At 33.7% G+C, this 19948-nt stretch overlaps 2 protein-coding genes across 2 annotated transcripts; both read left to right on the top strand.

Annotated features, from left to right (window-relative positions):
• The first annotated feature begins 55 nt into the window (after positions 1–55).
• LOC138317195 (multiple epidermal growth factor-like domains protein 10) lies at positions 56–6037 on the top strand. The gene is made up of 9 exons (XM_069258748.1): positions 56–233; positions 572–598; positions 1685–1702; positions 2829–2987; positions 3316–3450; positions 3775–3909; positions 4430–4564; positions 5163–5297; positions 5886–6037. Exons 1-9 carry the CDS (start codon positions 56–58, stop codon positions 6035–6037), a joined length of 1074 nt encoding a protein of 357 aa, XP_069114849.1.
• Positions 6038–6690: 653 nt separating this feature from the next.
• LOC138317194 (multiple epidermal growth factor-like domains protein 10) lies at positions 6691–10040 on the top strand. The gene is made up of 7 exons (XM_069258746.1): positions 6691–6731; positions 7095–7228; positions 7430–7564; positions 8031–8165; positions 8690–8798; positions 9225–9310; positions 9958–10040. Exons 1-7 carry the CDS (start codon positions 6691–6693, stop codon positions 10038–10040), a joined length of 723 nt encoding a protein of 240 aa, XP_069114847.1.
• Positions 10041–19948: the final 9908 nt, after the last annotated feature.

Genomic DNA, 19948 nt, shown 5'->3' with positions numbered 1-19948 from the left:
ACTCAAGATTTGATATGATTTATACGTTTGAATGGAAAAATGAAACTTATTTCATATGTACTATTATCTATTAGAGTGTCCCCTGTGGAATTACGGACCTGCGTGCACACAACAATGTAAATGTAGGAGGGAAAACACTCATTACTGTGATCACGTGACCGGAAGATGTCGATGTAAACCGAGATGGAAGGGGAAATCGTGTTTAAACAAGCGAAAAACACATCTTTCAAAACGTAAGCTTCAATTTTACACGGAAATAAAATAATATAATTTATAATAAACATTTATGTATTTAAACTGTCACGGAATCAGACCGTCTCCATTTATTGAATTTTGTGATGATGACTTGGTATTTACACGTTTTTTTGTGTGTGATGCTGTTTACATATTTCTTCTTACACAGGCCAACACAGGAGTGGTTAATCGTAATTACATTTTGTATCAGACAAAATAAAGTTACGTTCTGAATATGATAACGTAAAGGACAACTAGTGTGTCATTTAATCTAAACGAAATTATTTGGTGTATTTCTTTCAATTAATTAACATTAATATATATTTTACAATTCCAGGGGCAGCAACGAATGTCTCTAACACCGGTTTGTGAACAATTTTTCTTAATCGTTTGATGTATAACTTAGATGTAACATCCATTCTTAAACTAGATCATTGACTTCTCAAAGCTATATCAATATCCATGTCTGAATTTGTTGCAAAGATGATAACTATCAATATGGATATTTCCTTGAGATAACCAATCGGTAAGTATAGCCACTTAGACATATGAATTAGAAAATACGGTTGTGAATTAAAAATTCTTAATTACTTGACTCTTCCGAGTAGTTATTTTCTAGTGAAAAATTTACATTTTCTTCCTAATTTACAATTAACGACACTAACAAACATCTTTTTCTTTCATTTCCTCAATAACATTAATCTATGTTTATATTTTTTGTGATGCCAGCTGAAGTTCATGTTATTGCAATAGATAACCTGACCTTAACACATTTAAGATATTTCATTACTTCTTTTATTTGATTAAATATAACACATACATTGTGGCAGGCCCGAATTCTCGAAACAAAAGTGCAGACATTTTCACAATATGTAACTTTCATGAAAATTGTTGGCTAAGTCACTTTTGTTTACTTTTGGTTTTTTTTTCTCTCGAGAAATCGAGGCCTGGTATAGTTAATACAGTACCATTCAAAATATTGAATATTGGGAGTTATTCTAACTATACTTTTTACTGTAACTATAAAATCATTAGATATTATTTAATGCAAATTAAAAGTTACATCTGTTGTGATATCATGCTTAAGAATATAAATGTTACTATATTGCTGTGTGTGTTGTTATTATGTATAAGCTTATTAATTGTTTATTTGTTTAGGTTTATACTGCGTCACGTATCACTTTACCATTATGAGTTCTGTATTTTTAAGATTTTTATAAACTTAAAAAAAAATCGCATGGAAAAAAACCCTGACATGTCATTTGATTGTATTGAAACCCACTAGGGTCAGCCTGGTATACTGTTTTTGTTGTATTAGTGATCGAGCTATTTCTCCATAAACTTGGAAACAAAAACGATCGCGATATTTTTCGCCCCTCGAAAGAAATAAACATTTCCGTTTGCTGTTAGACTACTATCAATTAATTTAACTTGAATGTTTGCTTTACAGCTCCAGCAGAACAAATTGGTAAGACCTTTTAATATTTTTTAATACATAGTCACGTATATATGTATACGATATGAAAATCATAATCATGAACTTTTTTCTTTCTAAAATACAGAATTTGATGTAGACGGCACGCCTTTTCTTTGAAAAATAATACGAGAAAAATAGATTTTTTTTTCTACTAATGACAAACGGTTTTAGAAGATAAAACTGATGATGCAAGTTAAAATATGTAAATTAAATTTTTAAATAATACATAAAAAAATATCATGTTTAAAAAAAAAACTTTCATAAGAAGGAATATCCACCTCGATTTCAGCGTACATGCCGACACTTATAAAAGTATGTGAATTGACATATCTGTCTACAGTCTAATACATGTATATAGGTGCACACGGTATTTCATTTGTCAGTATTCACTACACACTTTGAATACAACAGGAAGATGTCTCCTAAACGATCATTAAAATGTTTTACGTCTTTTTCTAATTTCAATTGCAAGGTTTAAAACTTTCATTTTCAGCTTTAAGGAGGTCTTAATCCAGAAACATCATAATCTACTACGTTAAATAAATTCGTGTATCAAAGAAGCGATGCAAATGGACGAGTTTTGATTTAAAATGGGATGAAATCGTTGATAAATTGATAACATAACAACAATTTCTTTACTTTTAATTGCCAATGATTTATCATAAAATTAACTTTTTTATTAGTTTAAAACATTTTCATAATACATTAATTTTGTATTCGCATCTATGTAAGTAATCTGGGAGATTCAGATTACGCTGCTCATATGCAACACATTTCACCCAAATGCATGAGTAATGTTGCAATACGAACAATGTTCAAAAATTTTAAACCAATATCGGTATACAGCTATATTTCATGTTATTTGTTTAATTAGCTATCATTAATATTTTTACATTATGTATAAATGTATCATGAAGGGATTAAAGTGCATTGTTGTAGACGAATAATGTTACTCTAAGATATAATTATCCAGCTTTCGCAACCATTAGGAACTCTCCCTTAAAACAATGAAATACACAATTTGTACAGCAATGTATTGATGCTATGACATTTACAAAACGATAAGAGGAAATTTTCTTATGCGCTTTTTTTATTATTGATCTTTCTAATTTTGTAGTTTGCATTATTGGTCCATGCCCTGGAGGCGGCGGCATTACAGTAGGTCCAATATCAATTTGTGAAGCATGTAACCAAGCAAACACAGCGTCGTGTGACGAGTCATCAACTTCCCCCTGTAAATGTCACTCTGGATATCAGGGGATTACCTGTTCAGAAAGTAAGTAACATTGTATATATTTTTTATGAATATTTTACTTTCATATCATTTAAAGTTTCCTTTGCGATAGCTAAAAAAAAGAGTCCATAGCAATTATAATTGCGTGATTCTCAAAGCCTTATACATTTTCTTTTTAAATATTAATTTGTTCAGTTTGAAAAACAAACCCCAAAAAACAACCTTTTTTTTACGAAAACTGATCATTCCATGATTCCTTAATCATACCAAATCTATGACTAAATTCAATGGTTGTTTGTATGACATAAATTATGTAATAAAAAATAAGGTTCACGGTTTATTTATTTTTTGATATTTATTTATCTTTCAGGTTGCGGTGCTTGGACTTACGGGTCGAACTGTGCCTCTAATTGTGGCTGTATTCAGGCTAATTCGGATTCGTGTGACAGTGTAGTCGGTACCTGTACGTGCAGTGCGGGATATGTTGGGACGAATTGTGAAACTGGTTCGTATACAGGCTTCACATATACTTTCTATTACTATACTAATCACCATGATGTTTGTGAACCTAAAATGTTCGCAGAAAAAGCACATCTAATTATGCATTCGTCTCACATTAATAATTCTATTTAAATAGTCAACTTTATTCGTAACCAAAGAACGGAAGCAGCGAAAAATTGATGCTTACCATTGATAGCTAGTCCTAAATCTATATAAAGAACTTGATTTGGTGATGATTTATTATGGAAAACCATACAGTAGATACTTTGAAGTAGAGGGGAACTACTGACTATCCAGATGGTGTTTGACTTTTGACCTTTCTCTTCAGCCTGCAGCGCCTGGAACTTTGGGACAGGCTGTACGAGTACATGCTCCTGTGTTCAGGCTAATACCCAAAGCTGCAGCAACGTAAACGGGGAATGTCTATGTAATCCAGGTTATTCTGGGACAGTCTGTGACACTGGTATGTAATTAGAAACAGTTTTGTTTATTATTGTACAAATAGACCTATTGCAAAATCGTTTTAACTTCTGTATTTTTATATCTAGTCATCACAATTCTATATTCATATATACAATTTAAGTTCAGCACAAGTCTGTCATTCACTCGCAGTGAGAAATCCGTTCCTACCTGGCAGACCAACATGTCATTGCCAGAACAAATTTAATTATCTTTTTAAAACCTTGCATAGCGTGCAGTGCCTGGGTATATGGCTCTGGATGCACTAGTGCTTGTACCTGCACACAAGCGAGATGTCACTTATGATTCCTTGTTCTATATTAAGGCTTTAGATAGTGAATAAAGAAAGCATTGGTCTAGTTCAAAGGAACATTATGATTTTTTGTAGTTTTATTTTAGTTAATTGATGCACGACTGTATGATTCAAAATTTGCAATTCAAAACCTGCGAATTGCCGACTTAACATTACTTACTACCTAGCTTTCGTTGCCGTTGATTTTATTTTACGTATTCGTCTCCTCCAGCCTGCAGTGCTTGGATGTTCGGTTCTGGATGTATCAATCAATGTCGGTGTGTACAAGCCAACACAGAAAGTTGTAGCAGTACAGTTGGTACATGTACTTGTAAACCCGGTTATTACGGCACGTACTGTGACTCGAGTAAGTATATATATCTATATAACATATAATAAATAAATGTTTATCCTTGTGATGGAATTTAAATAGAAAAAGCAAACTAAAACAAAGATCGATCTAACGTTTTCTAAGCTGCCGCTGTTTATAAGTATCTCCTGAAGAACAGCGGCAGCTGGGAAAACGTTAGAGATCGATCGCAGATTTGTTTTAGTTTTTTTTTTTTTTTTTTTTTCTATCTATATACAGATGTTCATACAATGGGTGTAAATGATTATCATAAATAAGATAACTGGTATTACAAAATACGAAATAAACAATCAGTGCATTTTTTTAAATTGTCAAATTCAAATGTATGTCTCTTGAAGGGCGTGTCTGTATTTTGATTGTTGATGAATACAGCATAAAAGATGAAGATTCTCTTTGTACAAATAAGGCTTGGTTTATATCCCAAATATTTCTCGAATTCGTGATCACGAGGTAAAGGGGATGTTGTAGAATGTTAAAAAACTAGGTCACTGTGACTTACGTAGGTACATCTTCCAGTTACAATGTAAATGGAGATTATTGGAAATAATAACAACATTAACACTTAATCTTATTTGGTATTTATTCTGATATCTAGCTTGTCCTAATTGGACATTTGGTGTTAATTGCGCGGGTGCGTGCAAATGCGTACAAGCAAATGCAGAAGGGTGTGACGACACAACTGGTGCCTGCACGTGTAAACCGGGATACATCGGCACTGACTGTGAAACGGGTAACTAATCGAAGCATTACTGATTATTTTTTCTCTTTTTACTAACTGATTTTTTCTTCCTCGACTTACTTATGACTTTGAGGATGGCTCTGAGATATATTCCCTTGCGAGAACAACATAGTCTTGGTGATTTCTGCTTCTGCTTAGCGATCAACTTATAAAAGATATAATTTTATTTTGATAATTGCTTAGAAAAAAAGTGTTATGCGATTTCAAAAAAAATATTAATGGCATTGTACATATACTTGGCTAGCTTAAAACAAACTTCTCTTGAAAACCAAAATTGACAAACAATATGTCTCATTTGATATTTTATGTTATAAGTCAACGTGTTGCCAAAGAACTGTCAAATGAAATGATATATATTTTATTCAAGAATGTAATATTTTTATATGCTATGGTCAATTTATCGTCAAACAGTCCATATAGCACTAGCGAGAAGTGGAATATTCCACTTTACAGAATAGTACACATGGTAACATGTTGGCAATGTATAAAATGTAGAATTATCATCGCTCTTTGTCAGTAAATACATCACTCATTAAAAATGATAGATGATAGCATATTGACTATATTAGTTCTTTCCAGCTTGCCAGAACAATACGTATGGGGCAGGATGTAGCGCAAATTGCTCATGTATTGAAAGCAACACTTTGACATGCAGTCACGTGGACGGGACGTGCTCATGCATGTGGGGTTTCACTGGACTGATCTGTAATGAGAGTAAGGCTCGCTTATAAATATATTTACTGTGATTACTGTGTGTGAAACTGACACCTCATGGATATTGTTGAAAGTAGGAATGGTCGATAAGCATCAGATAATTCAATATAAGGGTTGTTTTAAACGATATTTCAACAATCAAGCATGTCATATAACGTAAAAGAAACAGTGAACACCCATGACGTCATAAAAGGTGGAAGTTAACTGTTCTATGCATTTCTTAATTGCCTGGATTATAATTCTATAATCATACTATTATTGTAACAAGAATTTTCATTTGATTCAAAATTTATTTTGATTAGCCCTTAAAGAAACAAATATAATTTCCGTTTTGTAACGTCGCTTCCGATTGGCTGACCCAACCGCGAAATTATTTCCTTGGAAAAACATTATTCATACTAATTTGAATTATAAGGATCGATTTGAATATAAATTGTATATATTTCATGTTATGGAGCGTTAACACAGAGTTTACTCTCATCTGAAACCACTGTTTGTCTCCATAACATAAAATTTAATGCAAGTTATTCGGGTATTGTTGATTTGACTTCTACAACTATCTGATTACGGCTGTAGGTTGTTCACAGTTGACTTACGGACCAGGGTGTTCCTTGTCATGTACGTGTGATAGAAACAACACAAACTACTGTAGTTATATAACGGCACGTGTATGTGTAAACCGGGATATAATGGAACAGACGGTGTCAAAAGGTAAGGCAGCACAGCATTAAGTTTCTACAGGGAACGGTTGTGTATCAGTAAAAATTAAGAGAACGTTTCCTTTGGTTATTCCATTGATTTCCTTGATTTTGACAAAGCTAGACCACCGATCTCTAAATAACTATAAACTAAAGCTAAGAATATATTATCTTATGTTCTGAAAAATCCTTGTGATCATTCAGTCATATTTGACTAGGTAAAATTTTTCTAAATTATATTTGTAATGATATCAAGTTGCGCTTAATGGAGTAGAATCACAGAGATGATTATTCATCTGTAATGTGTATTTTGAGATATGTATATGCATATAACAGTTTTATTGTGGGCTCATAATATAACTACATATTAACTTAGCCTGTCCCCCGGGACTTACGGAGATGGATGTGCGTCTTCGTGTGTCTGCCATGTCAATAATTCGATCTCCTGTGATCACGTGACCGGTTACTGTACCTGTGCTGCCGGATATGATCAACCTGACTGTGCTCAAGGTAGATTTTCTTATTTTTTCATTTTAAAGTGTTTGACATCAATGAAAATAATACTCTCATTTCACATTTGTAATAAAAACGAAAAAAAAAAATTTACAAAGAAATACATTATGTTTTTCATTACTCAACAAATGCAATCCGACCATTGGATGAAAAGATCAACCTCTTGGACAGCTACAAAAATGTCATATGTGTTTCCAGTTTGCAGTTATTTAAAGTACGGAGATCAGTGTTCACTGTCCTGTTCTTGTCCGACAAACGCCTATCCAGCGTGTAATCACGTGACCGGTGTGTGCACATGCCAGCCGGGATATACAGGCGCCACGTGCGATGCTGGTAAGTGTTATGTTGAACAAATATTAAAGAACGAAATATTAGTAAATTAGCGTCCGAGTCTAAATAGTGGCCTGTGCAGATTTAAGTTCTGTTTCTATTCTATGGCGCTTGTCACAACGATTTCCATATTAAGCTGAAAATTGTAAACACGTTTCAAAGTTATAGATTATTCCACCTGACTGCGAACCACATTGTGCTAATTGCAGCTTATTTGGATCAGATTCTGTCTCTCATTGTCTTTTAGACTGCAACAGATTTTCCTTTGTCAAAATTTCCGTTGCCATGGTCAATATACACATGTAATTGTTGAAATAGATTTGTCCGGACAAGTCGTTAACTTCCTGTTATCCCTAGGAAACGGCACACGTTATTGTTGAATAAAAGTGCGGACAACTTGTGAACTTCCAGTGATCCTTATGAAGGGAAATTAGTCAGATATCGACTAACAGTTCTAGTTTATTTTCAGTTTGTGCAGATAATACTTTTGGAATAGGATGCATTGGCGTCTGTGATTGCGTTGCAAGCAACACGTACAGCTGCGACAAAGGGACAGGTGTCTGTGTGTGTAACAGTGGCTGGTCAGGTACAAGGTGTGATACAGGTAAGTTTACAGGTAGCGATACAGGTATATTACAGGTACGGTGACATTCATAGCACAGGTAAGTCTACAGGTGTGATACAGGTAGCGATACAGGTGTAAATATTGGTACGGTAACATTTATAATACAGGTAAGTCTACAGGTGTGATACAGGTAGCGATACAGGTGTAAATATTGGTACGGTAACATTTATAATACAGGTAAGTTTACAGAAAGCGATACAGATATAATAGAGGTAAGGTGCCATTTCTGAAACAGGTTAATTTACAGGTATGAAACCGGTAGCGACACAGGTATAATATAGGTAAGGTTACAGTTGTGAAACTGGTCCGTTTACAGGTGTAATACAGGTGCGATGCAGGTACATGTAATTTTACAGGTGTGATACAGGTACTAATTCAGGGTTGACATAGTTAATGATGTAATGTGATACAATTACATCATACGTGGTAAACATTATTTCTCTAATTGTGTGTGTGTGGTCTTTTAAACTGAAATGAAGTTGTTAAAACGTTTCTACCTCTAGCTTCTGCGTTTGCCCTAATTGACAGTCCAATCCTGATTGGTGGATTAGGATTCCTGGCCGCATTGGTGGTTGCTGTTATCATAGTTCTGATCCTGTGGTTTGCGTGCAGGTGAAATTTTACACATGATTCAGTAAAGTTAACATTTTAATATGAATATGATTATATTAATATAAATTATATATTCAATTAAAGGAGATCAGCTCAGAGTAAATTCCATTGTCAATTCCATAGCCGATATATAATTCGCCGATGAACATCAACAACTAGAACATATTCCGTTATAACTCTTTATACATGCTAAGTGGACTATGGTCTTGTGTTTTGATTACATTAAGCAAATTTTATGATATAACAATATTTGTAATAGTTATCTATCATATGACGCAATTTCATCCGCCATTCAAATTCCATGTTACAAACTTCGTCAACACATTTGGCTCTTAAATTAATGGGATATTTTTTATATGCAAGACTGGATTTTATTGATTTACTCGGAAGTTAATACTCAATAATTCCTAATTTTCATTCTTTTAGATGTTCATGTCGGGAGCTAAAATCTCGAAGAAAGAAAGACCTTGTTGAACTTTCCGAGGTAACCATGGCCCCGTCACCTGCAATAGGTAAATACACTAGTTCCTAGTAATGTAAGGATGTATTTGTTGATTATCATCAATGCCCATTCTTAGTACTGTATATTTGCGAATATTTGCGAGAGTTTTAATTTCGTTAAATTTGAGGACCTATCCCAAATTGCCGACTGCATTACCTCACGTAAATTTTCAAAATTATGGTTACATGTATTATTGTCTGTCGTAAGAATGGACTTTAAAAGTCCAAAACAGAAAAAACGCGAGATTTTACAGCCGCGAAATTTGAATAACTATACAATCTCAAAATAATTACCGCTTAGTAGTAAGGTCTGGTAGACTTCTAAAATCCTAGTTCAAAATAAGGGATTCCTTATTAGCTGTGTGTTTTGGCTTTGCAAACTAACATGAGCGTTTTACAATTGGGTCGTTAATTATTTTATATTTGTATAGAAGGAAACGTCTTTGATTAAACGATAATATGTTGAGGAATATTTTGATTTATTTTAATCTGCATACAATAAATCACTTTTTTGTCGCATATAGAATAGTTCAGGTCTTTCGTTTGGTAGGGGAAGACATTGATTCACGATCAAAGACTTCTACTGATAATTCATATAAACATTTTAAGACAATTTGCGAGACATTTGAATTCGCATTCGCATCATCGATCTCGTTAGTTGTAGGGGAAGGACCGCCGGCTAAAACTAAAGGAAATAAACCCATAGGAAAAGAGTTTCCGAAAGACAATGATGGTGTATAATTAATGGACGAGATGCGTTTGGACATGACGGCTGGGAATGGTCCAACCTGTACCTCCGCCACGCGCCTAAAGGTGGGAACGATTATTACTACACGGATGGAATATCAGCGGCAGCAGCTGGAAACACTGGTAAAGAAATGCAAACGAATGGTGATTGCTCCAGCAGATAGCTATCAAAATTTCAGCTCCAATTCGGCCACGACGACTCCAAGAACACGTCAGAAATGCTAAGAAAAACGCCTCTCCCTCTCCCACCTGGAGCCGAGCACAATGCCACAAACCTGAATATGGAAACACAAACGCCGAAACCCTTGGTGTATACCAGGGTTTGACAGACAGGGCAACTTCTGATACCTATGCTGATCTAGAGTAGGCTTCGAGGCGTCAAATGTTTGTACTGTTGGGTCAACCACGTATTGCAGTCATGTTATAATTCTAACACTCATTGTATATTATCTAGATCAACAGGGCACGACAAGCCAACAGGATCTTTTTTTGATTGTCTGTACATATATAAAGTACAGTATATAAGCAAGAGTTCAATTAATTGAAACATCACTTCTTTAATTGACAGTTAACATTGTTGAGCATGGGGACAATTTCTGTCAGCCATGATTGATGATAACATCTCAGTATTACTAGATACCTGAATCTCAGCCAATCGATTACAGGTGCTGTCATACGATTACAAATAACAGCAACGTTATGTAACATTATAAAACAACCCACGTTTTGATATCTTTTTTACATCTCCAAACTCAACTTAAAATGAAGTTGTAGTAATCAGTGACAGCTGTAGCTATATTTGTTAGCTCTATATCAAACTAACTCTTCGAAAAAGAAAAAAACACTTTTATAACGAACATGCTTACAATGAATTCATGGTTATAAGGTACAGTTCCATTTCATTTATCTTTATGTTCATCTTTAATGTTGCTAATGTATGTATACCGAATTATGTTGCTTTTGAATTGAGATTTACAGCTGTGTCGATATAACATGTTTACATTTTGCGACGTTAACTTAATTATAAGTTACTTACGTTCACTTTCATGATATAAAGCAATAAATAATGTGAAATATTGTTTTACTCTCTTCTATTTACATTTTCATAGTATGTGAGTTAAACACGATTACTGTATCAGTACTATTTATTCTTATATGCTAGATTATGCAATTTCCTTTCGGGTGTCTTTCATAAGAGGTATTCTATGCCTGGAAGACGAACATTTTGGAAATCCAAACCACTCTATTGAATGATATTTCATCGCCTTGCACTGGAAAAAAATAAGACAGACTTCAGCATATTTCGGTGTAAATCATTTCAAAGGGACGCACTATATTACATTTGTATAAGTTACACACGTAACCGACCAGCATTAAAATCAGCATGAGTTTCATGAAAAAAGAGCTAGAAATAAAATGAACTTTAATGGATTGAGAGTTGACAGTTCAAACATCGATACCAATCATGCCTTGTTGCTACACAACATTTTAACTATACGAGTTGCTTCCTTTTTGTATTTGCTACTAATATTTCGGATTATTCAATGTTCGGTGAAATGGTGCCCGCATAGGATTGCGATGTTCACCACTCATAAACCGTACGGCTCAAATGTATATGTAGCGCTTATAGTAAATTGGAAACTTTATTGCTTAGTTATGCTCTAATTAATGATTTCATAATATTATTCCTGCGCTTTTTGAAGTCATTTAAAAACCAATTATATATCTTGGAATATGACCCTGTTCGACCTTTGTATAACAATGCATGTATATAACAATAATTGATATCAAACAAGTTTAATATAATGAAATTCTGCAATGGATAAAATGCTACTATGGTTTTTTTATACAAATCTGATGTTTTAATGTATACCGTATTATCTTTATATTGAAGTGAGTTATCGATTTCCACATGTTCGATATAATCGCATCTCTGTACGAACATGCAGTTTAGTTATATTATGGGCGCAAAAATCGCACTATATTTACATTATTATATGTTACTTATGTTCACATCTTCATGAAAATTTTCTAAAGATAAAAAGCAAAAAATAATGTTAAATATTGTTTATTATTTAATAAGTTGAATGTGAGTTTGGTATTAAACGGCGTAAGTAAGATGTGGAGTAAAAATACAATAAATTGACAAGTACTAATTATATTATCCATTATGTATAAAATTGTTTGTTATTTTTTTCATCATTAATCATAGGTACGCATTTCTTTCACATGTTCGGATATAACAATGTTTATCATGATTACAAGTTAATGATTTTCACTTCATGAAAAATCTTCTAAGATAAAAAAAAGCAAAGCAAAAAATAATGTGTAAACAATTGACTATTAATAAGTAAATTTAAGCTAGGTATTGAAAACAGCGTATGCATGTGGAGTTATAAACACAATAATTGTACAAGTACTAATTGTATTATCAAACTATATAAAATTGTTTGTTAATTTTTTATCATTAATCAATCGACGCACTAACCATTTCGGTGGCCTTTCACAGAGGTACCATTCTACGGTATCAGTTGGGTTGTACTTTAGGTGATAGAAAGGGCGGACATTTTGGAGAACCAAAAACTCTTATTGATGATATCCATCGGCGCACCAACACAAATATTTTAAAAAATGATAGACCTTTCAGAATTAATCGGAGGGACATTTCCAAGGACGCACTATATACTTTTTGTATATGGCATTGATTCTATATACACGATGCCTATCACCATTCAAGATCAGCATGAGTTTAGAAAACAGCAACACATCTGTCACTTGATTCTAGATAAAAAACCCCAATCCATGATAACACACTAAGTGCGACAATGACAGTTTCAAACATCGATGACAAATACAGCCTGTATGCTACAATATATTTAAAACTATACGAGTTGCTTCCCATTTTTAGATAGTCTTCTTCTATATTTCGATTATTCAATCTAACCGGTATCGGTAATTGTCGACCTTCTTTATGGTTGCCGCATAGATCTGCGATGTTCACCACTTATAAACCGTATGTCTCAAAGTATATGTAGCGTAATAGAAAATTGGAACACTTTATTGTTTGTTATGCTCCAATAAAATAATTCCATAATATTATTCCTAAACACTGTTACCTTTTAGACTATACTACATATAGCCCGTCATTAAAAACCAATTAAAATCTTGGAAATGTCCCCCCCCCCCCCCCCCCCCACCTCCCGTTTCGACCTTTGAAATAATGCATGTATATACAACAACTGAGCCAGCGTTTGTCATATCAACAAGTTTAAATATTAATGTAAATTCTGCAATGGATAATGTACTATGATTACTTATTAACAAACCTGATGTTTCTAATTGTATGTCATACCGAATTATCTTTATATTGAAGTGGATTTACCGGTCTCCACATGTTTCGATATAACCATGTTGTACTGAACATGCAAGTTTTTTTTTTTTTTTTTTTTTTTTTATTTTCGTTTATTATGTGGCCAAAATCGCACTATATTAACATTCTTATAAGTTTACTTTGTTCACTCTCATGAAAAATTTTCTAAAGATAAAAAAGCAGCAAAAATAATGTGAAATATTGTTTATTATTAAATAAGTAAATTAGTAGCTTGGATATTTAAAACGGCGTAAAGTATGTGGAGTAATAAAACACAATAATTGTACAAGTACGTAATTATATTATCAAAATGTATAAAATTGTTTGTTAATTTTTTGTTTGTCATTAATCAATAGACGCATTATGACTTTTCTACATGTTCGATATATCCATGATTTTTTTTTTTTTTTCAACATGATTACAAGTTTCTTATTTTCACTTCTCACATGAAAAATCTTCTAAACCATCATAAAGCAAAGCAAATAATTTATGTGAAAACAATTTACTATTAATAAGTAACTTATCAATAGGTATTTAAAACAGACGATAAGCATGTGGTGTTAATCACATTAATTGTACAAGTTACTAATTGTAATTATTCAACTATATACCAAAATGTTTGTTAATTTTTTATTCATTAATCAATCGACGCTCTATCCTTTCGGTGGCTTTCACAGTGGGTCACATTCTACCGGTATCAGTTGATTGTTATTTAGGTTATAGCAAGGCGGACATTTTGGTGAACAAAACAACTCCATTGATGGATATCCATCGGCGCACTATAAACAATATATTTTAAAATTTTTTTGATTAGATCCTTCAGAATAATTCGGAGGAACACTTTCAAAGACGCACTATATATATTTTTATATGGCAATGATTATTTATACGCGTGCCTAATCAACATTAAAGATCGGCAATGAGTTTAGAATTAACTGCAACAATCGGTCTACGATGATCTTGAATAATAAACCCAATCCAGGATAACAACTAAGTGCAGCACTTTGACCAGTTCAAAACTTCGATGACAAATACAGCATGGTTATGCTTCAATACATTTTAGATTATACGAGGATTTGCTTTCGCCTTTTTTGGATTATGCTCATATTATTTTCGATTATTTCATTATATTCTGCATCGGTACACTTGTCGACAGTAATATTTGGTGGTCGCGTAGATCTGCGATGTTCTCCTTCTTTATTAAACCGTATTGCGCATAGTATATCTTGCGTCTAATTGATAACTTGAACCACTTTATTGTTTGTTATGCTCCAATAAATAATTCCATAAATATTATTTCCTAAATAATTTTTACTTTTAGACTATATACTTATAGCCCGTTCATAAAACAATCTAACAAATAAATCTTTGAAATGTCCCTGTTTCGAAATTTAAAATAACAGCATGTGTAAACAATATTGAGACAGCGTTTGTCGTATAACCAGTAAAATCAAAATGAAATTCTACAAGAATAACAACTAATGTTCATATGTATTCTATTCTTTCATTTAAGGCTCATAGTGTAAAGTTACATCTATAAAAGAAGACACACGATTGAATATACAGACAGTCTCCAAAACACGCTCCATCGCTCTAACATTACACGCATAACACACCGAATTACATGGGAGGCCCCGTTCCTTACTTGACCATAGCTGTTAATAGGACGTTATTAATCAAACAAACAAACAAACAAATCTTAGTTGGACGTTAGACATTGTACCTGCTGCCCACATATGGCTTGCTAGTAAAGGTGACTAAAAACTAGAAATGTTACATAATCATCTTATTTTAACTGACATCCTTTGTTACAAATCCTTTCAAATTGATCTGAAGTTTATCCCGTCCCTTTGAGAAAAAACTCTGGGTTTTTGCCCAATGGCCGCGATCAACCATAGTCTATAAAAATTTGAAATTGACCATACCAAATGTTAGCACTGTACAAAAATATAATTGTGTTGGTCCTGGGGGACAAAAACGCTACCTACAAAATGTAGGGTCTGACCAACAGAACCAAGTTCAACTCGGACCATGGAGCGAGGCGTCGTCAAGATAAATGGATGGTATAAAACGAAAAGAAAATAAAATCTCACATGTGAAGATACAGTTTATATCTTTCAGATATGTCTAGCATTTTATCTACGCAGGCGAACATGTATGTTATAGATATATAACAAATTTACAGTATTTCCCCTATTAACTTGTAAAACCATTCTACAGCACTATAGTGTAATCAAGTTATTCTTTTGTTATCAGGTCTTCGTAATTATGTATTTACTATCCCTGGGAAGTTTTACATTATTCGATTGTCTTAGTCGACACGTCCTACCTTTAAAAGGAGATAATAAGTTTAGGGAACTTTATTTTAATTGGCAGATTAAAGATTATTAAAAATAATATTAAAGAAGTTCATTGGAGAAGATATCTCACTAAACGCTAGTTAAAGCAATATGAGGACACCATTCAAGGATTTGAACCCCATGGACGCCTTTCTTACTCGACAAAAACAACTTCATTTGTTGACGAGTTATTCTGTATGACAACTACGCATTGTAAGCATTAACCAAAACATAAAGGATAATTGACAATATTCATAAAATCTATACGTGTACCGACTTACAGATGTACTTCCTTGTCAGTACATCACAGCATGTGGACATATGGTTGAATAATTGATTTTACTAAACGTGGTGTCTCCGTTCCGGAATCACTATCGATACCGATACACTCTGAAACCATTACATAACGACGTTATATAATTCGTTATGTCATGGATTTATAAGCTATAATGAAAATGAAATTCAAACGGTATATTATCTCTTTTTATATACTTAAATTTTATAGTTTTCCATGTTTCTTTTATTTGGGTATCTTGTAAGTGATTGTTAATCTGTTTAAATTTTTCATTTTAATTGGTTATGAACTGTAGAATTGATTTAATCCAGGACGTATGTGGGGTGGTTCCGGCTTTTTAACGGGGTATTCATAAACCACACAAATATTTTTATTCTTGTTCATTGTAACATTGCATTTAAGATACTTATTTTTTGTATGGAATACGATATTTGGTCTATAGATTTTAGGTACATACGTCACTGAAGATTTATCACAATAGCCTTGACCTCTATGGTTGTCAGTACCCCGCTTGATCCTCAGGCGGAAAGCGTTCCTGGTATGTGTGTACTATTTTTGCTTTAGGCTTTTTCACGCACTTATTACCTAACACTAGCCAACAGAATTTTAGGAACCCATCACTTGAACAACTGAAATGTGGGCTAAAAGTTTTCTCCAATAACTAACTCGAACTGTTTATTTTATATTTGGAGCACAAAAAATTATTTACCTACCGCACTTATTTTTAATTATGTTGAGTTGACATGAATTTTGAACATTTATCTGTTATTTTCCGTTTTAATATGTTCTTACCAATGTCTCTGGTCTGGAAACTAGGTTTCCTAGAGCGTTCGTCCAGGTGGATATCCACGTCGTTCGAAGAGTAACCGTCTTTACTCTTACGTAGCGCTCAGTTTTCCGACTATTTTTTTGCACCATCATGTCCTTTAGTAGTTGCTTCATGATATACCTACGAATTAACCCGCCGTGTAAGTATTTACCATATAACGAGGAACATTAGCAGGAAATTATGCGAAATCGACTATTCGATGCTCTAATTTGACATACATGCCAATACATTATAGACATGGACTAACTTATTTGTACAACCTACACAAAACATGGACAGGAAAATTTGGAGGGAGTTAGAAGGGGAAATTGCATTTAAATAATGTTTCGGACGTTGTTTGAATCGATGGTCTAGTCGAAAACGTGTTAATGTCTTCAGGATCATAATAACACAACTATACACAGGAAAAACCTTTCCTAAAATGATCTGTTGATAACGAATAAAAATTTAAAAATAATCATCTTAATTGACCTTTAAATGTTTCAATTGTCTTGCGAATTTCGACTGCTTCTTAATTGATTGTCGTGGGTGATATGAAAGAAAGAAAGACATTATACTTATTACGTTCATGATGGTTGTATCTCGTATCTATACTATAGTTGTTTAATTATATTAGTTACAAAAGTGCCTTTATAAGTTGTACTAATGCGCTATTTGTATGTGTTTTCTATGAACTTGAAGCATATTCCTATTTACCGTGATTGTCCCCTTTTTAGGTGAAAGCAGGTCAATAATCATATGGGAGATTAAACGAGTAAGAGCACTTGAAACATGTCTTGTTCATCTCGATTCAGGAAAACGTGCAATGATTATTAGTTAATTTGTCTTCGTCGTTAACGTAAAGGTAAAAGGATCACAATTTTTAATGTTTTATTAACATTGTGACAAATGGGTCTTAGCATCAAAACGAATTAGTTGAGAACGATGGCAATTAATGCAATTTATCATAACTCTCTCGTTGTCCGTTTTAGTATCTTCACAATGCACACCAACTGTTCCCGTTGCAAACTAAATGTCAAGAACACTTTTTTTTCAAAATTTTCTGTTAGATCAAATCGGTTTTCTTTCTGCGTTTTCTGCTTCTGTTGCTATGGACTACTTTTAAACTATTGATTATATTTAATCAGCTGCACCTGCAATTTAAAACAATATGGTGCGCACTTAATTGCTATGGACTACTTTTAAACTATTGATTATATTTAATCAGCTGCACCTGCAATTTAAAACAATATGGTGCGCACTTAATTGCTATGGTGCGCACTAGTAAAACTATTGATTATATTTAATCGTTGCAATTTAAAAACAAATGCTTAATTGCGGTACTTTTAAACTAATGCATTATATTTACAGCTGCACCTGCAATTTAAAACATTGGTGCGCACTTAGTATATACATCCGTTGTTTAACAAATGCTTAGCGGTATGTAATGCATAAGATACACATGCACATTGCCACCTACCGTTGTAGTAACGAGTTATAGCGACAATAAAACATTGCGAAAGGACATTGTTAATGTTCACACTTCGTGAGCTGGAAATAAATAGGGTGTCCACATTGATGGTACAAAGATCGAGACGCATAAGTTGGTGACGGCTATTCAAAAATTCTATGGCCGCCTTGATAAATTCACGTGTCACGTGATACCCGGAAACGTTTCTACGGGACTAGTATCTCCAGTGGTGATGGAACATAACTTTTGTAATATCCTTACTGAAATGACCTTAGCGTGGGAAACCATCTTTTGACGCCATTCCTTCACCAATAAACTGAAGCAATAGTCCCGCATAAACGTCATCATTTATCATGAAAATTGTGTTACGTGAGATATTCCCATTGATTGGGAAATATTGCATTCTTCTTTTCAGTCGTTTGGCACACTACTTTTGTTTGGTGTTTTTTTTTTGTCAATAAAGTAACGTAACGCTTTATCATGTTAAGTCTATGGTTAAGACTGATTTAGAAGTATGTGTTATGATCTTGGGGTATTTGGTCGCTCAGGTAACCTGACCAAGATTAGAAATAAAACTATTAAAGGGACAATTCACTCACACTAATTCTTTTACATAACCAAAAAGCAAAATATAGCATTAATGTATTGTTTTACATTTCTTATAATGTAAAATATTGACAAATTCCATGACATTGTTAAGTATTTTAATCAATATCGTTGAAATATCAAATCGTTGATCAATACGATCAAGCAGATACAATGTAGACGCTATACATATACCCGAACAAAAGTCACGCACGTTAAACAAATAAACTACCTAACCATTGAGAAGGTGAAAAATGCTTTTTAGGCAAGACAATTCACCTAATAAAGTAAACACACTATTGTCAGAGCGATTGGAGCAGTTATAGACAAAAGTTGAATTACTCTACGAGCAAGGGACAGGGCTCGGCATACAAGAAGTTCGACCACAATGTGTAATGGCGGACAGCGAGCGAGTTTGAACATCTACACACATGTCACAACCATGGGATTTTCAGCCATATCACAGTAAATCCGATTGATCTGAATCTCCGTTAGAACGGGTTTTTTCCATATACTTAGACAAGAATATTATTGTGTCACTTAACTGTATTGCCTTCTTAAGTTCGTCAAGGAAAAAGTCACTCCTTCTTAGAACACTTGGTTGTCTCAGATTGGGCAGAGGTTCTGGTGTCATAAACAATTATTCTACTATTTCGGTCCTCCCTCCAATAATTTTTGTGGTCTCCGTTTGAGTGTGTCATGGAGTGAATCGCTTCCAAGTATTGGTTTTTTTTTCTCTGTTTATACCTTCTACTGACTGCCATGGTTTAATAATAAGTGGTTCACACACCCGTTTTTCTTGGTATTTTCGCCTGCGTGGCGTAATTTTCATTCCAACAGGCATGTGGTAAAAACTGTTCTACAATTCTGAACGCTGTAACAATCCTGGTCATTTATCTATCATCTTCGGTAGTTCCAGCGTGGCTTGTAACGGTTGCAATGTTTGCGCATTGTCCTTCTGTCAACGTCACGGTTAGTGTTCTCTTGGGTTGTTTTCATCCCACCGCCTTTCATCTGCAAACCTGTCAGGTCCG

This window comes from Argopecten irradians, chromosome 3, assembly GCF_041381155.1.
Source record: "Argopecten irradians isolate NY chromosome 3, Ai_NY, whole genome shotgun sequence".
NCBI lineage: Eukaryota > Metazoa > Mollusca > Bivalvia > Pectinida > Pectinidae > Argopecten > Argopecten irradians.
This window is presented reverse-complemented; position numbering and strand designations above follow the sequence as displayed.